This window comes from Podarcis tiliguerta (assembly GCF_965153285.1).
Source record: "Podarcis tiliguerta genome assembly, chromosome: Z".
Taxonomy (NCBI): Eukaryota; Metazoa; Chordata; class Lepidosauria; order Squamata; family Lacertidae; genus Podarcis; species Podarcis tiliguerta.
In genome coordinates, this window is record NC_139553.1 from 23,229,085 (window position 1) to 23,242,142 (window position 13,058).

General features: G+C 43.0%; 2 protein-coding genes across 5 annotated transcripts in view; one reads left to right on the top strand and one right to left on the bottom strand.

Annotated features, from left to right (window-relative positions):
• Positions 1-13,058, top strand: part of LOC310669944 (craniofacial development protein 2-like) — a gene marked incomplete at its 3' end in the record, with an annotated part of 710,849 nt that overhangs the window by 645,456 nt on the left and 52,335 nt on the right. The window lies entirely within an intron of this gene.
• The window catches only part of ARHGEF9 (Cdc42 guanine nucleotide exchange factor 9), a 279,379-nt gene that overhangs the window by 217,444 nt on the left and 48,877 nt on the right, over positions 1-13,058 (bottom strand). For 3 of the 4 annotated variants that reach the window (XM_083423400.1, XM_083423401.1, XM_083423398.1), the window contains exon 2: positions 556-2,843. The exons of the other annotated variant lie outside the window; for it this stretch is intronic. In XM_083423400.1, the coding sequence (XP_083279526.1) occupies positions 556-2,772 (2,217 nt within the window). In that variant the 5' untranslated portion in view covers positions 2,773-2,843. The remainder of the gene's footprint in view (positions 1-555; positions 2,844-13,058) is intronic. 4 annotated transcript variants of the gene reach the window in all.

Sequence of the window (13,058 nt, forward strand, 5' to 3'; positions counted from 1 at the left end):
GCAAAATTCCTGGAGCACACTTGCCACTGGTGACCAATAGCTCCTTTGCAACTATGTTTAGTGTTTGCCTTTTTTAAAGTCACAGTTTTTTCAGTACTGCCTTTGCCAACCAGGCGCCCTCCAGATGTTTTGGGCTACAACCCTCATCAGTCCCAGCAAGCACTAACATGCTAGATAGACGGATGGGAGTTGTAGTCCAAAACATCTGGAGGGTATCAGGTTAGAGAAAGATTGTTCTAGCGGATTACGGTACACTGTTGGGTCTGAGTGTCCCTTGAAATCAATCACTATGCAAATAGGGCAGTTTGGCAAAGTGTTTGGTGTCTGCAACCCATAGAAATCTCCTGACTAGCAGGAAAAGAATATTATAACAAAAAAGGACGAACAAAAAATTATTATGGGTTGCAGAATGCAGCTTTTCTGATCACAGAATTCAAAAGATCTGCAATTAGCACATTGTGCACACATAGCTTTGCTCTAAGAATAGAAGGAATAGGGGAAGAGGCAATAAATGAGATTTATTTGACATACTGCCTAATTGGAGCAAGATACTACCTTTGGACTGTTGAATTCAGCGAAGGGGACAATTGTACACACACTCATCTGAACTGGATGACGAACTCTGCATTCAGGGCGTTGCGCTTTGCGAGCTTTCCTCACCGGATCCGGGTGTAATTGGAAGGTGTCTCCGTTCATTTTGATGGGAAAATTCTCCCGATCTTGCACTTGCTGGCTGTAGCTTTGGCAGCATAAAGAAGCAGATGCAGAAGGGTTGTGAACATCCTCCAAGATGCTGCACAAACCTTGAGTAGCAGACAGAGTAGTGCTAATGTTCTCAGAATCCACAGGGTAACTTTCTGAATTATGGACATCTACTCGAGTCCTTGCTAAATCCTGGCTGTCTGCTTGTACAGTAGCCAAGGGCTGTCCATCCCTTGGAACACTCTCCAGGATCTGGCTATGTGCTAATATAGTCCCAGCATCTGTGATATCTGCTGGTGTCATCAGCTCTAGGTCTGGGTTAATTCGTGAAATTCTGACCAGGTGCTCTGCATCTGCTGCAGTCCTATGGAGAGCTCTAGCATCTACTACAGGACAAGCCAGATCTGGAGCATCAATAACACTACTTGGTACAGCGTTAACATCCTCTGATACAATGCTTAGGCCCAGTGTACCCTCATCAGTTTTACAAAAAACCTCCAAATCCAGCTCAGTGTTGCAAAACCCTTCATAATTCAGAGAGGCATTTTTAATATCCCTAACATCCATCTTAGTCAAATCCTGAGTCTTTAAATCACTAATATCCAAGCTCTTGGGGTCCACTGGGGTATCAGCAGAGTGTTCAGTATTGCCTTCTACCCAAGACTCTAATACCCAGGTGCCTACTGGAGCAGCACTTAAGCCCCAGTTGTCTACTTTATCGAGAAGTGGCTCTTGAACCTGTGGCACATCCATAGACAGACCATGCACATCAAGAAATGAACAGTCACTGAGAAAGCCTGTTTGGCAAAAAGCTGGCAAACCTATGGCAGGGGGTGAAACTTCATTGAAACTGCTATTCTCACTGAAGACTTCATGGGAATTCTCGGCATCTGTGCTTTCCTGGGGTGGCCCTTTACCAGCGGAACTTTTTGAACTATGGTTATCCCAGATTCCGGAATCCGGAGACAATCCTGGAGAAGAGAAACTGCTGGCTTTATCATTTATGATGACCAGAGGCTCCTGGGGAGGAGTTGATTCCTGCCTTTGGCGTCTGGAACTGGAGTTTGGCCTTTGTTCTTTCGAAGAGCCCCGCCATTTCCTAGCAAAGCTGTTGAAGAATCGGAGAACCCCACCAAAGTGGCTGCCCTTAACCCTTTGAGACTGGCCAACGCTCTCCTCACATCCCACATCAAAGTCAAAATAAGAAGTGGGATCATCTGTTGCATTTCCCATGTCCTGAAAATTAGGTTCCCTGCTTATGTCGGGCAGCTTTTCACTGTCCTTGCTTGTCAATGAAATCCCTTTGATGTAACTCCAGACCCCAGAACTTCTTCCTTTTTTAGTTTCAGAAGCAGCTGCAGAACATCTCCTTTGAGAGTCCCCTTGTGCAACACCAGATTCCTGAGAATTCTCACATTCTAGAGCCATGCACCTCTGAGCCGATGGCATTTTGTGACAGTCATTATCAGTACTGTCGCTGTTTATTTCAGTGCCAAAATTCTTGTGCCATTTAATTTCACTGGCAGCAATATCTAACACACAGCTATTCACCTCAACATCTTCAAAAGAAGAATCCAAATCCTCAATATGACCTGCATAGGAATGGCGGTATGGACGCTGATTGTTACTTAGCTTCTTAATTCGGTGAAGTGCTTTTTGCTCAAGATCTTCCTGAGTTTCCACAGAGATAATAACAGCCTTGGTTTTGGACATACTCTTGGCCATACCAGACGATCTTAGCTTCTTGAAAGACCTCACCCTTTCCATTAAGGACATCTTACGATTTTGCTCCAAGATCTCCGTATTATCTCCAAAGAGGATCATGGACTGAGGTCTCTTGGAATTCATGGAGGATGCTTTCTTGAGGTTGACAAAATTCCAAAGCCGACTGCCCTTGCTCTTCTTCTTATGCTTGGCTCCATCCTCCTTTTCATCATCATTGAAATCACAAGAATTAGAATGCTTAAAATCACTGGATCTTTCCTTTTGATTAGTTTGAAAAATCTTGTTTCCATATCCATTTGGAACTGGCCTAGAGCAACCATGTTGGCAGCTGTCAACGAATTCCATACTTCCAGCTGACAAATCCAATGTCCGAATGTCACAGCTCCATCACCACCAGATGCTTACGTTCTGCAGAGCTTAAGGGGGTAAACAGAAAACAATTCAATTAGTTTCTGTGCCTTTTTTAAAAAAAAGTAAGCCAGAGAAAGGAAAGTTGAATTTCTGAAAATGGCATCTAACAGCTGGATCATTACAAGGACTAATTTGCAGACCACTCACAGAAATTACCAAAAAACACAGACACAAAAATTTAAAAACTTTCTATAAGTTGAATAAGTAATGCCTTTGAATACATTTCTTAATAAATCACAGGAATATTCTATCTAAAACAAACATTTCTGTTTGTTTCCAGTACTGCTGAATATACATGCTGTCAAGGAGTGAATAAGGAACAATATTGACCTCAACTGCTACACCTAATGCTATAAAACACACATTATCTCCATTGTGAAACTGGGAGTGCATTCCAGGTAGCTTGGTCCTGTGGTTTGGCCTTGCATGGCTGATTTAAAAAAAAAAAATGAGTAGACAGTATAAAGCCCTCTGGATCAGGACTGTGACATTGGGGAGGGGAACTTGAACCCTTATCCCCACCCCTGCCTGGCACCTATTTGCAATGAGGAGAAAGTTTCCAACAGCACCAATGGGGGCTTTCTTCCAATTAGCTGGTGTATGGGGAGCAATTCCAATTGGGACTGCAGTAGAAACAATGGGAATAAGTTGTTTCCCCTCCCATGATCCTGAGTTGGCTTAGCTTCCCCTTCATTCCAGCCATTTGTGAAAGAAAAAATAAATCATTCGTGGCCAGCCACATAACAAATGTCACATCTAGTTTGGCCCCCAGTGTCAGACCAGGGGTGGGCGCATGGTGGAGGATACTGGGGACAGGGAACAAAGAGGAACCAGCACATTTATGGGGCAAGAGCAAACCTAGTCCCACAGGTTATATATCTGAAAAAGAAATAAAATAAGAACCACTGGTCACAAGGTTCAGTTCAGACCCCACAAACAGATGTGTAGTGCAGTCAGTTGACAAACTGCTCAAACAGATGTGTAGTGCAGTCTTGGTTGTGCACTGGAAGCACATGTGTGCACTGGAGATAGAGGCCTAGTATTGCAGAAGAGAAGAGGTTGACTAGACACATTCAGAGAAGACCCATTGACATTAATGAATGTGACTAATTTAGGTGCATTAATTTCAATGAGTCCACCCTGCATATGACTTAGCTGGATTCAAGAGAAGGTGCTAGAGCCAGATTTCTGGGAGCTCCATTTTGACGCAGCCTCCTGTCTATGCAGTATCTTACGTGAAGCACCCACATCTAATCACTTAGCAAAAAATAAGAGACTTAAGCCTACAGACTTAAGATCTAAAATTGTGCTCAGTAGTTTTTAGGCAGACACTAAATTTATAGACCATGTATGCCTTGGTTTGATGAAGACAGAAAATATGAACATGAAAAATGGCCCTTTTACGAAGATAAATGCACTCCTTGCAAAGCTTTGGCAATGGCTAGGCACTCCTTCTCCTGAGGCCTCTTGCAATGTGTATTTGTGTGTACATATCCTACTGGGAGATGAAAGTGCACAAGAGGCCAATGCTTTGATTTTCCTCCATTTTTGATCCTTGCCAATTTATGAATGGCTGGGCTTTTCATAGAGCTCAAATGGAGAGAAAAGGAGGGATGAACTGAAAAGGAAGCATCCATTCAAACAGGATGTTTATGTTTCATAACAATAAGAAAGTACATCAGGCTTGTTCTTTCCATCTAAAGAGAACAAGTTGCAACAGGGCCAGATCCTGGCTGGGTGGTACCCACAGGAGTGTGGGAGTGCCAAGTGCCTTCAAGCCAACAGCAAGCTACGGTAGCCTTCATGGTGCCAAGTCTCCACCCACCACCACTTTGAGGCTCTCTGCATACTCAAGTCTTCCATAAACAAAGGGACAGTGCTAGGAGATTTCCCTTTTGCTTGTCAATTCATGAGTTGATTCACAAGAACCCTGAACCTCCAGCCAATCACTAGTTTGTAAGAATAGTTTAGAATGATTTTTAGGAGGAGGAGGAGGAGGAGAAAGACACTGACACTTGTGCCAATACCTAAGATTACTGTACACAACAGGGAGACCCTTTCAACTTTAAAAAAATAAGAAATAAATACCAGGCATCTCTCTTTATGAGGTGTCTCTTTATACCAGCAACAACATAGAACATAGTGCTTATTATTATTATTATTATTATTATTATTATTATTAAATTCTACCTCACCCATCTGGCTCAGTTTCCCCAGCCACTCTGGGCAGCTTTCAACAGAACATTAAAAACAAAATAAAACTTCAAATGTTAAAAACTTCCCTAAACAGGGCTGCCTTCAGATGTCTTCTAAAAGTCGGATAGGTGCCTATTTCCTTGAATTCTGACAAGAGGGCTACAGAACAGAAAAAGACAAAAGAATGGATTGTTTGGGCCATTGCTTTGTTGGACATGGAGAGCACATAACATTAAGCACAGAGAGTTGCACTTTCCCAAAGGTGCCAAAGCAAGCTAAGGAAGTTTCGCCTGGCTTCAACGTACAGTACTCATATCCGTTCCTCTCCTGGAAGATAAAAAGAGAAGGAGGAGGGGGGGGGGAGAAACTGAGTAACAATCATACAACCCTCAAGAGAAACCTCTCTGCTCCAAACATTCTTTAGATCCAGGGCATACAACTTCCCCCTGCCCAGAAAAGGAAAGAAAGCCCCCCAGCATTTCCGCCAGTATATGCTGCATTCAAAAAATAGGAGGAAACAGATGTTTGTCATATAGCGACAGGAATATCTCTTTCATGGTACAGCTTCTTCAATGCAACTGGGGCAAGTAACCAGTGAGAGCCTTCCTGTGTGTTTTCTGTGCGTGGCAGTGCGGAGATAGTGGCAGGCTAAGTTCTGAGAGTCCTGGGCTTGAAGGGCAGGGGAGGCACCTGCAAACACAGTCCACAATGCTCTCCGTTGTGCAGTGTTGATTGCACAGGGAGAAGTATGCCAAAATAGATCTCTTACGACAGCCCTGGACAATCACCTCACTTTGCACAGCAGAAGGCAAGAGTGATAGACAGGAGGGGAGGAAATAAATGCATTGTATTAGGGGGAGTGGCTTGCAAAAACACATGCATTAGTTAAAACTGCTTACAAAAATGTGTAAAATTAGTTAAATTCACAGTGGTATGCGAATGATATTTTTTTATTTTAAAAAATCACAAATTGCTGTAGAAATGTGGAGAACTGGGAAAATGAGAAATTGAGAGGACCCAAAGTGGACAGATTCATCCATCCCTATCAGTCACTCACCTCACCTTTACAGCTGCACCAAACTGTCTTGGCCCACCTATGCTTCTGGTTAACCCAGAGCAGGCATGAGGGGTACGCTTGGGCCAATGCAGCCTTGCTGGTCCCTGTGACACTGCTGTAAACAACTGCAGAGGTGAAGGAGGCAGTACAGTGGTACCTCGGGTTAAGTACTTAATTTGTTCCGGAGGTCCGTTCTTAACCTGAAACTATTCTTAACCTGAAGCACCCCTTTAGCTAATGGGACCTCCTGCTGCTGCCGCGCCGCCAGAGCACGATTTCCTGAAGCTGAGTCTATAACCTGAAGTTAGCTGAGTCTATAACCTGAAACGTATGTAACCAAAAGCGTATGTAACCCGGGGTACCACTGTATTCCATTAGGAGGTGCTAGCAGGATGTTAAGTAGGCTAGAAATGTATTTGCTGTCTCTAGCAAATGAGCCACGTTACCTGGCACAGCAGAATCAAAGGCTCATTTGATCTGGGGAGCTCATAGGATCACCAGAAGGAGCCTTAATTGACTGATGCCATGGTTGTCCAGTGTTTTAGATGAGGGCATTCCCAGTTCTACCTGGAGCTGCAGAGATTGAACGTGGGCATTTCTGTGTGCAAAGCAGATGCTCTACTAAGCTATCACCCTTCCCCAATTCCTTGCATACATCAGATACAGCAGCCTATGTAACAACTCAGGTCATTGATCAACTCGGAATTTGGGATCTCACAACATCAGCTGATGCCATAATACAATTGGTTAATCTTTAAGGTGCCCTGGGATTCTTCTTCATGTAACAGGCTCATCATAGCTACCTCTTTTATATCTGTTTCTTTGCAGGGCAGGGTGCTAGGAGTCAAACAGTGATTGTTATGTCTGCTGAAGAAAACCCAAGTATTCTAGAAGGCCAAATGAAAAGATATCCCAGTAACAAGTCCCTAAAGGAAATGAAGGTCGGCTGCAGGAAGAAGCCGTGGAATTAAAGCCACAGATTTTTTTTAATACATCAGCTGAAAAACATGTTGTATGCGAAGCATTAAGCTCTTTTATTAGCAAGAAGGAGACAAAGTGAAGGAGGAGATCAAACAGCAGAATGCAAAAGCTTTTTCACTCAAGGAAGGTCAACAGTTCAAACTCTACCCTGGGCTGCAAAAATTCATCTGATGATGATCCTTGATATCAAAGTTATTTCAATTCAAACAAAGCACCAGATCACCTTGGACAATGTGATATAACAGAGGAAGCATCATTGCCCAGATCATGGAAACTCAGTGTGGACTCTACTTGCCATCACCCCTGATGACTAGAGGTGCCCATGTTCCCCATCCCTGCTCCAGGTAATAAGACAATGATCAAAGCATACAAGATAGCAACACACCTATGGCATTCCTTGCTAAAACATCTCTAGCCAATGAGTTATTCCTATGTTATGTATTGGAGGTGAGTGGTGAGTTTGATATGTGAATACCTACTTAATTCTATTGATTCCAACAGGACTGGATCAGCTTAAAATGGTTAAATAAACACCAACTACCAACAGGGGCGACCCAGATGGTACTTTCCAGATGTTGTGCACTACAATTCCTTTCATCCCTGGTCACTGGTCATGCTGCCTGCTGTTAATAGGAGTAGAAAGCACCATTGTTGCCTCCATGTGCACAGCCTCAGAGTACAAGGTTTGGAGTGGGGGGAGGGGTAAGAAAAAAAGTTTCAAACTCCTGAAAATCCGCTATGACGAAAGCTAATAGAGGAGCAAGAATATCAAAGGGCTTTGTAGTAGCTTACAGACTAAAAAGTATGAAGGCAGAAGCTTTGTTGGACTAGCTAGACTCCACTTCATCTGATAAATATATGAAAGGCTAATAAATCTCTTTGCTTTTATGATGTAACAGTACAGGGGGGGCGCATTCTGCAACAGACTAGCACCACTCCCCCACCCTTGGAGGTTATCACCATAGAGCGATTAGGGCTGGCACACAATTTAAGATAAAATGGGATGAAAAGTCCCCCCTAAAGTGAAATATCTTGGAAATTACAAGTGTTATTGAAATTTGAATTAAAGCAAGTTGTATAGCAAATGTGGAGTTTCTGCTTAAGAGGCACAATTGAGAGGTTTTTCTGGGAAGCCAAGACTAATTAAATTTAATTGGGGGGTAGATGCGTGGGTGGAGTGCCTGAAGTGGGAGACAAGAAATATGTAAATAGATGCTGCATTGAAAAGGGCATCTCTGTCAAACTATCATCAATTCTCTTGAAAGCTATTGTTTATTTCCAGCCACAGACACATCTTATGTTTTGACTGGGCTTCAGTTGTATACCTTTTTTTTATGAAACAAAGAGAGCAGCATGTCTTACGGCTATCATGCACATGCAGAGTTAAAGAACAAGTAGGGAGCCTTCATGGAGGAGAGAGAACACTGCACATTTCTTCATTGTTCTAATGCTCAATGCAGCGGCTTCACCCTGTCCAATACAAATCAAATAAGTGTTGAAACTAATCAAGCTAGACACAACGCATCAGTGTAGATGAGACAATGCAAATATGCACTTGCCCTTTCTTGCCTTTTTTTTTAAAAAAAATCAGCATTATTTGTTCAAGTTTCCAATTGCTTTGGGCACAGGAATGGAAGAGGGAATGTGTGCACAGCCCATCACAGGCGTTATTCAGTAAGTGCCCTCAGCACTGTAACAAAATTTACACTGTCTATTGCAGTAATGTTGGTTACCACGTATTGTGGTTGGTTTTGGCTTTGCTAAAGCCAGAAGGGCTTTAAAAAAATTCAAAACGTCTAAAACAGTTTGTGCAGGCATTGCAATGCAGAAATTTCATGAAATTCACTTTTAAGGGTGAACCTACTTAATCTGCACTTTCCAAAACAATATGCAAACTGAGCCTCAGACATCCTTTAAAATTCACTTTTCCAACTTTTGCAATGCACTTCTCCAGCCAAGTGATGTACACACAAATGCATACATTAATGAAAATAACATACAGAAATTCACCGTAGGTGAGAAAAATGCTCTGCAAAGATGTATACGTTAGGCAGAATTGAACACAAAATGTGTATATCTGGGAGGGCACTAAAATGAGGATTCATTTTCATGAGGTTTAAAAAGAAATGCAAATAGCTGCAGAAATGTGGATAACTGAGTTTAAGATTGGAAACCAAAACTAATAGATCCATCCATCCCTATAGAAGCACCATAGAGCTGGTGTGTGTATCCTCAAACAACGTCAGCTCTACAACAGGTTCAGCCCACCCTATTGACCAGGTTATCACACTAAAAGACCAATTTATTACAAGTGTGGAATGAGTATTATGTGGCACATCTAACAGCGTCAGTTCTGCAGGTCAAGGCAGTCAAGTGGGCAAATGTGGGGTAAAGCAATCCTGCAAGCTGCAGCGTTACTTAGCCACTTGCATTTTGATGAAAAACTGCCTCCAAGCCTCATTCTGGAACAAACTCCTGATTTGGATCAAACCCTCGTGACATTTTCTTGCTGAAAATCATTCCCCTTCCAATTGCTATTTGCTTCCATGGGTCCTGTTTACAATAAACATCCCGGTGGGGATGTCAAGTAGCAGCAGAATTTAGTTCTGGAAGCAAAGTGGCATGAGGCATTGATCCTCATGTTCTGGAACAGTTAGACTGGCTGTTTTTCTTTAAAAACAAAAATGGTCAATTAATGCATGCTTTTTAAAAAACAACAACACAAAAAACATGTTTATTGCAATGTGCAGTTTTGCACTGAAGTGTTTCCAAACAGCTTACTGAAGACATGTCTGACCAGGAAACTTACAAACATCAGATGTGAACAAGGTGGAACCTCTACCCATTCCTTGGCATGGCCTTGCAGATCAGAATCCCCTTCTTCAGGGAATGAAACTGAGGTCTCAGAGTCAGAAATTCATGCAGGGCCAGCCCTGCAAAAAGATCCTGTGGTGCCAGTGCCCCCTCCAGCCCAAGGATGTTGCATTGCCATCCTTTGACTCAGAGGACTCAGTCACAAAAGCCCCAATCCAGCCAGAATCTCTGTTGCTCTATTGGACATAAAAGACTGCTGGAATGGGCTGGACCTCTTTAACAGAAGATTACCCTTCAGCGAAAGAGGAGCTTGCAAATGCAAAAAAACCCCAGGTGCTCCTGGGACGCAGGTGGTGCTGTGGTCTAAACCACAGAGCCTCGGGCTTGCTGATCAGAAGGTCGGTGGTTCAAATCCCCGTGCCAGGGTGAGCTCCTGTTGCTCAGTCCCAGCTCCTGACAACCTAGCAGTTCGAAAGCACGCCCCCCCAAAAAAGTGCAAGTAGATTAATAGGTACCGTTCCGGCGGGAAGGTAAATGGTTTTCCGTGCGCTGCTCTGGTGTCGGTGTTCCATTGTGCCAGAAGCGGCTTAGTCTTGCTGGCCACATGACCTAGAAAAACTGTCTGCGGAGTGGACAAACGCTGGCTCCCTCAGCCTGTAAAGCGAGATGAGCACCGCAACCCCGGAGTCATTAACAACTGGACTTAACTGTCAGGGGTCCCTTTACCTTTACCTTACCTTTCAGTGAAAGTGGAGCTTGCAAATGCAAAAAATGAAACAGGTGCTCTTATAGAGAGAGATGAAGCAACACCAGAGCTCTGGTTTCCTGTAGCATTCATCCAGAGCCTTGCCCCAACACTATACAGGATCAATGCTTGCAGCAGGACCCACTCCACCATCCTAAGAAATGACGCATCTTTTCACAATATGGATTGTGCCACCCATGCCTGATTAGAGAACAAAACAGTTAGGCATGTGCATTTATTCGGAAGCAAGTTGATGTGATTTACTCCCCAGTAAGTGCCTATAAAATGACATCAGTCCATGCTGTGCCAATACTGTAAATAAACTCTACGAATGAATGCAGACAAACCAAACTTTGTTTATACAAAGTGTTGCCCCGATGCCCAACTCACCACCTCATCCAAAACATAAGACAAAACTCTCTTTTTTCATTGGGGGTGACCATTTCCTTACTCACAAAATAGCTCACAGACTATCATTTCCAAGACTGGGCTGATTGCGTGCTCCTCTCTTTCAGTCCAAACCTTTCCCCAGAAGGCACATATCCGACCCCATTGTTCCTGTGCAGCCATTTGAAAGGGTTATTTTTCCCTTACTCCTTTTGTGTGTGTGTTTTTGGAGTTTATTTGCTTTGTACTTCCTCCTTGCTGTGGAATTACTACTGGGGGAAGTGAAGACACAAAAGAATAGAAAAAATAACACCAAACCAAACCCAACATGGAAATGAAGGACAAAAGGCCTTTCTGGCTGCTTCTGGAATCCAGGGTGACTCAACTCAACACAGACCCATCTGACACAAAGTCAACACAAAGGGGATGAGAGTCTAGTTTTCTATTCTGGAAAACCAAGAAGATTCTACTTCCAGATTATCATACATTGCTACTGCTTTCCTGATAAATAAATTCAGGCCAAAGTACACATTAATAGAAAGACACTTCTTTTTTAAAAAACAAAAAACCAATTGCACATAACCTTGCCACATTTATTTTACATAAATAAATTCATTTATGAATTGCTTCCCATAAGATATCAAAAAGTGATTAACAATAAAAACTTCAATAAAAACTATAACAATAAAATCAATTACAAATCCAGTCAGATAGCAGACTGGAGTAAGAATCTCCCCTGAAAAGGCTTGTTGAAAAAGGAAGAGATTTGGGGAGGGATTTTTGGGGGGCAGCAGGAGATACCCTGAAGAAAACCTAAGGACCTAATTCATAATGTGCTCCCAATCCACATACAGTTCCCAGATCAGCACAAAGTGAAACTATGGAACTCGCTCCCACAGGGGGCAATGATGGCCACCAGCCCAACAACTTGAATGGCTTTTTTAAAGACTGAAAAATTCATGGAGCATAAGGCTTATCAATGACCACTAGACACAAAGGCTGGGCTCCATCTACATTCTGTACACTCCTTGGCCAGAGGCAGTATGCCTTTGTACACCAGCTCAAAGGAATTGCAAGTGGGGAGAGTGTTGTTGCACTACTGCTTGTGGGCTTCCCAAAAGAGGCATCTGGTTGTCCACTGTGAGAAGGATGCTAGACTAGATGGGCCAATGGGCCATTAGCCTGATCCAGCAGCTCTTATCATTAGCCCATAGCCCTTCTGCTTCTTGGCTCCTGCCTCATATCTAGAGGGAGATTTGCCCAAACTCCTGTGAACTGTAGTTATATGCAAATAATGACAGCGCTTACATTATTCCACCCCATTGATGAAACTCCTGTCTCGATGCACTGTCCTCTCCCTGACGAACATAGCAGACTGGCAAATTCAGGTTGGGCACCTGCAGTTGATGGGGAGCAACAAACCTGCCTCCCCAAAATGTCAAGGCTTTTTGCAATCTGGAAAGTGACGGGGGAAATGCACTGGAAATTTCGATACTACTTTTGGTTTGATGCAATGCTATCTAACCTTCCCACAAATATATCAAAAAGCTCATCTGCTAAATAGCCCTTCCCAGTTAATCTCCCAGCAAACAAATCAAGATGAACGCTAAATAAGCAGTTAACCTGAGTGATGGTCTGAGTGATGGTTTTGATGAGTTACTCGATACTATACTTTTTCCAGATGTATTTTCCCTTTGCATTTGAAACTTCCCCGGAAGGAACAGCTACCTCATTTTCCTGTTAATGCTCCATTTTCCCCTTCTTAATTTAGAATACATAAATTGTTCCTACAAAAACCAATCAGTGTGTGTGTGTGTGTGTGGGTGGGTGGGTGGGTGAGAGAGAGAGAGAGAGAGTTGCTCTTTTTTGAAACCTTTACTTTAAATTGTGCCCAGGTGGCTTCCTCCCATTGTTTTCAAATATATATATATATTTTAAAATCTAACAAAAGGATCGTGAGATTCAGGGTGAGTTGAGAACCTACGGCCCCAACCATGGAAGGGCTTTAAGGAATTCACAAGATATTTTGACCCCCAGATT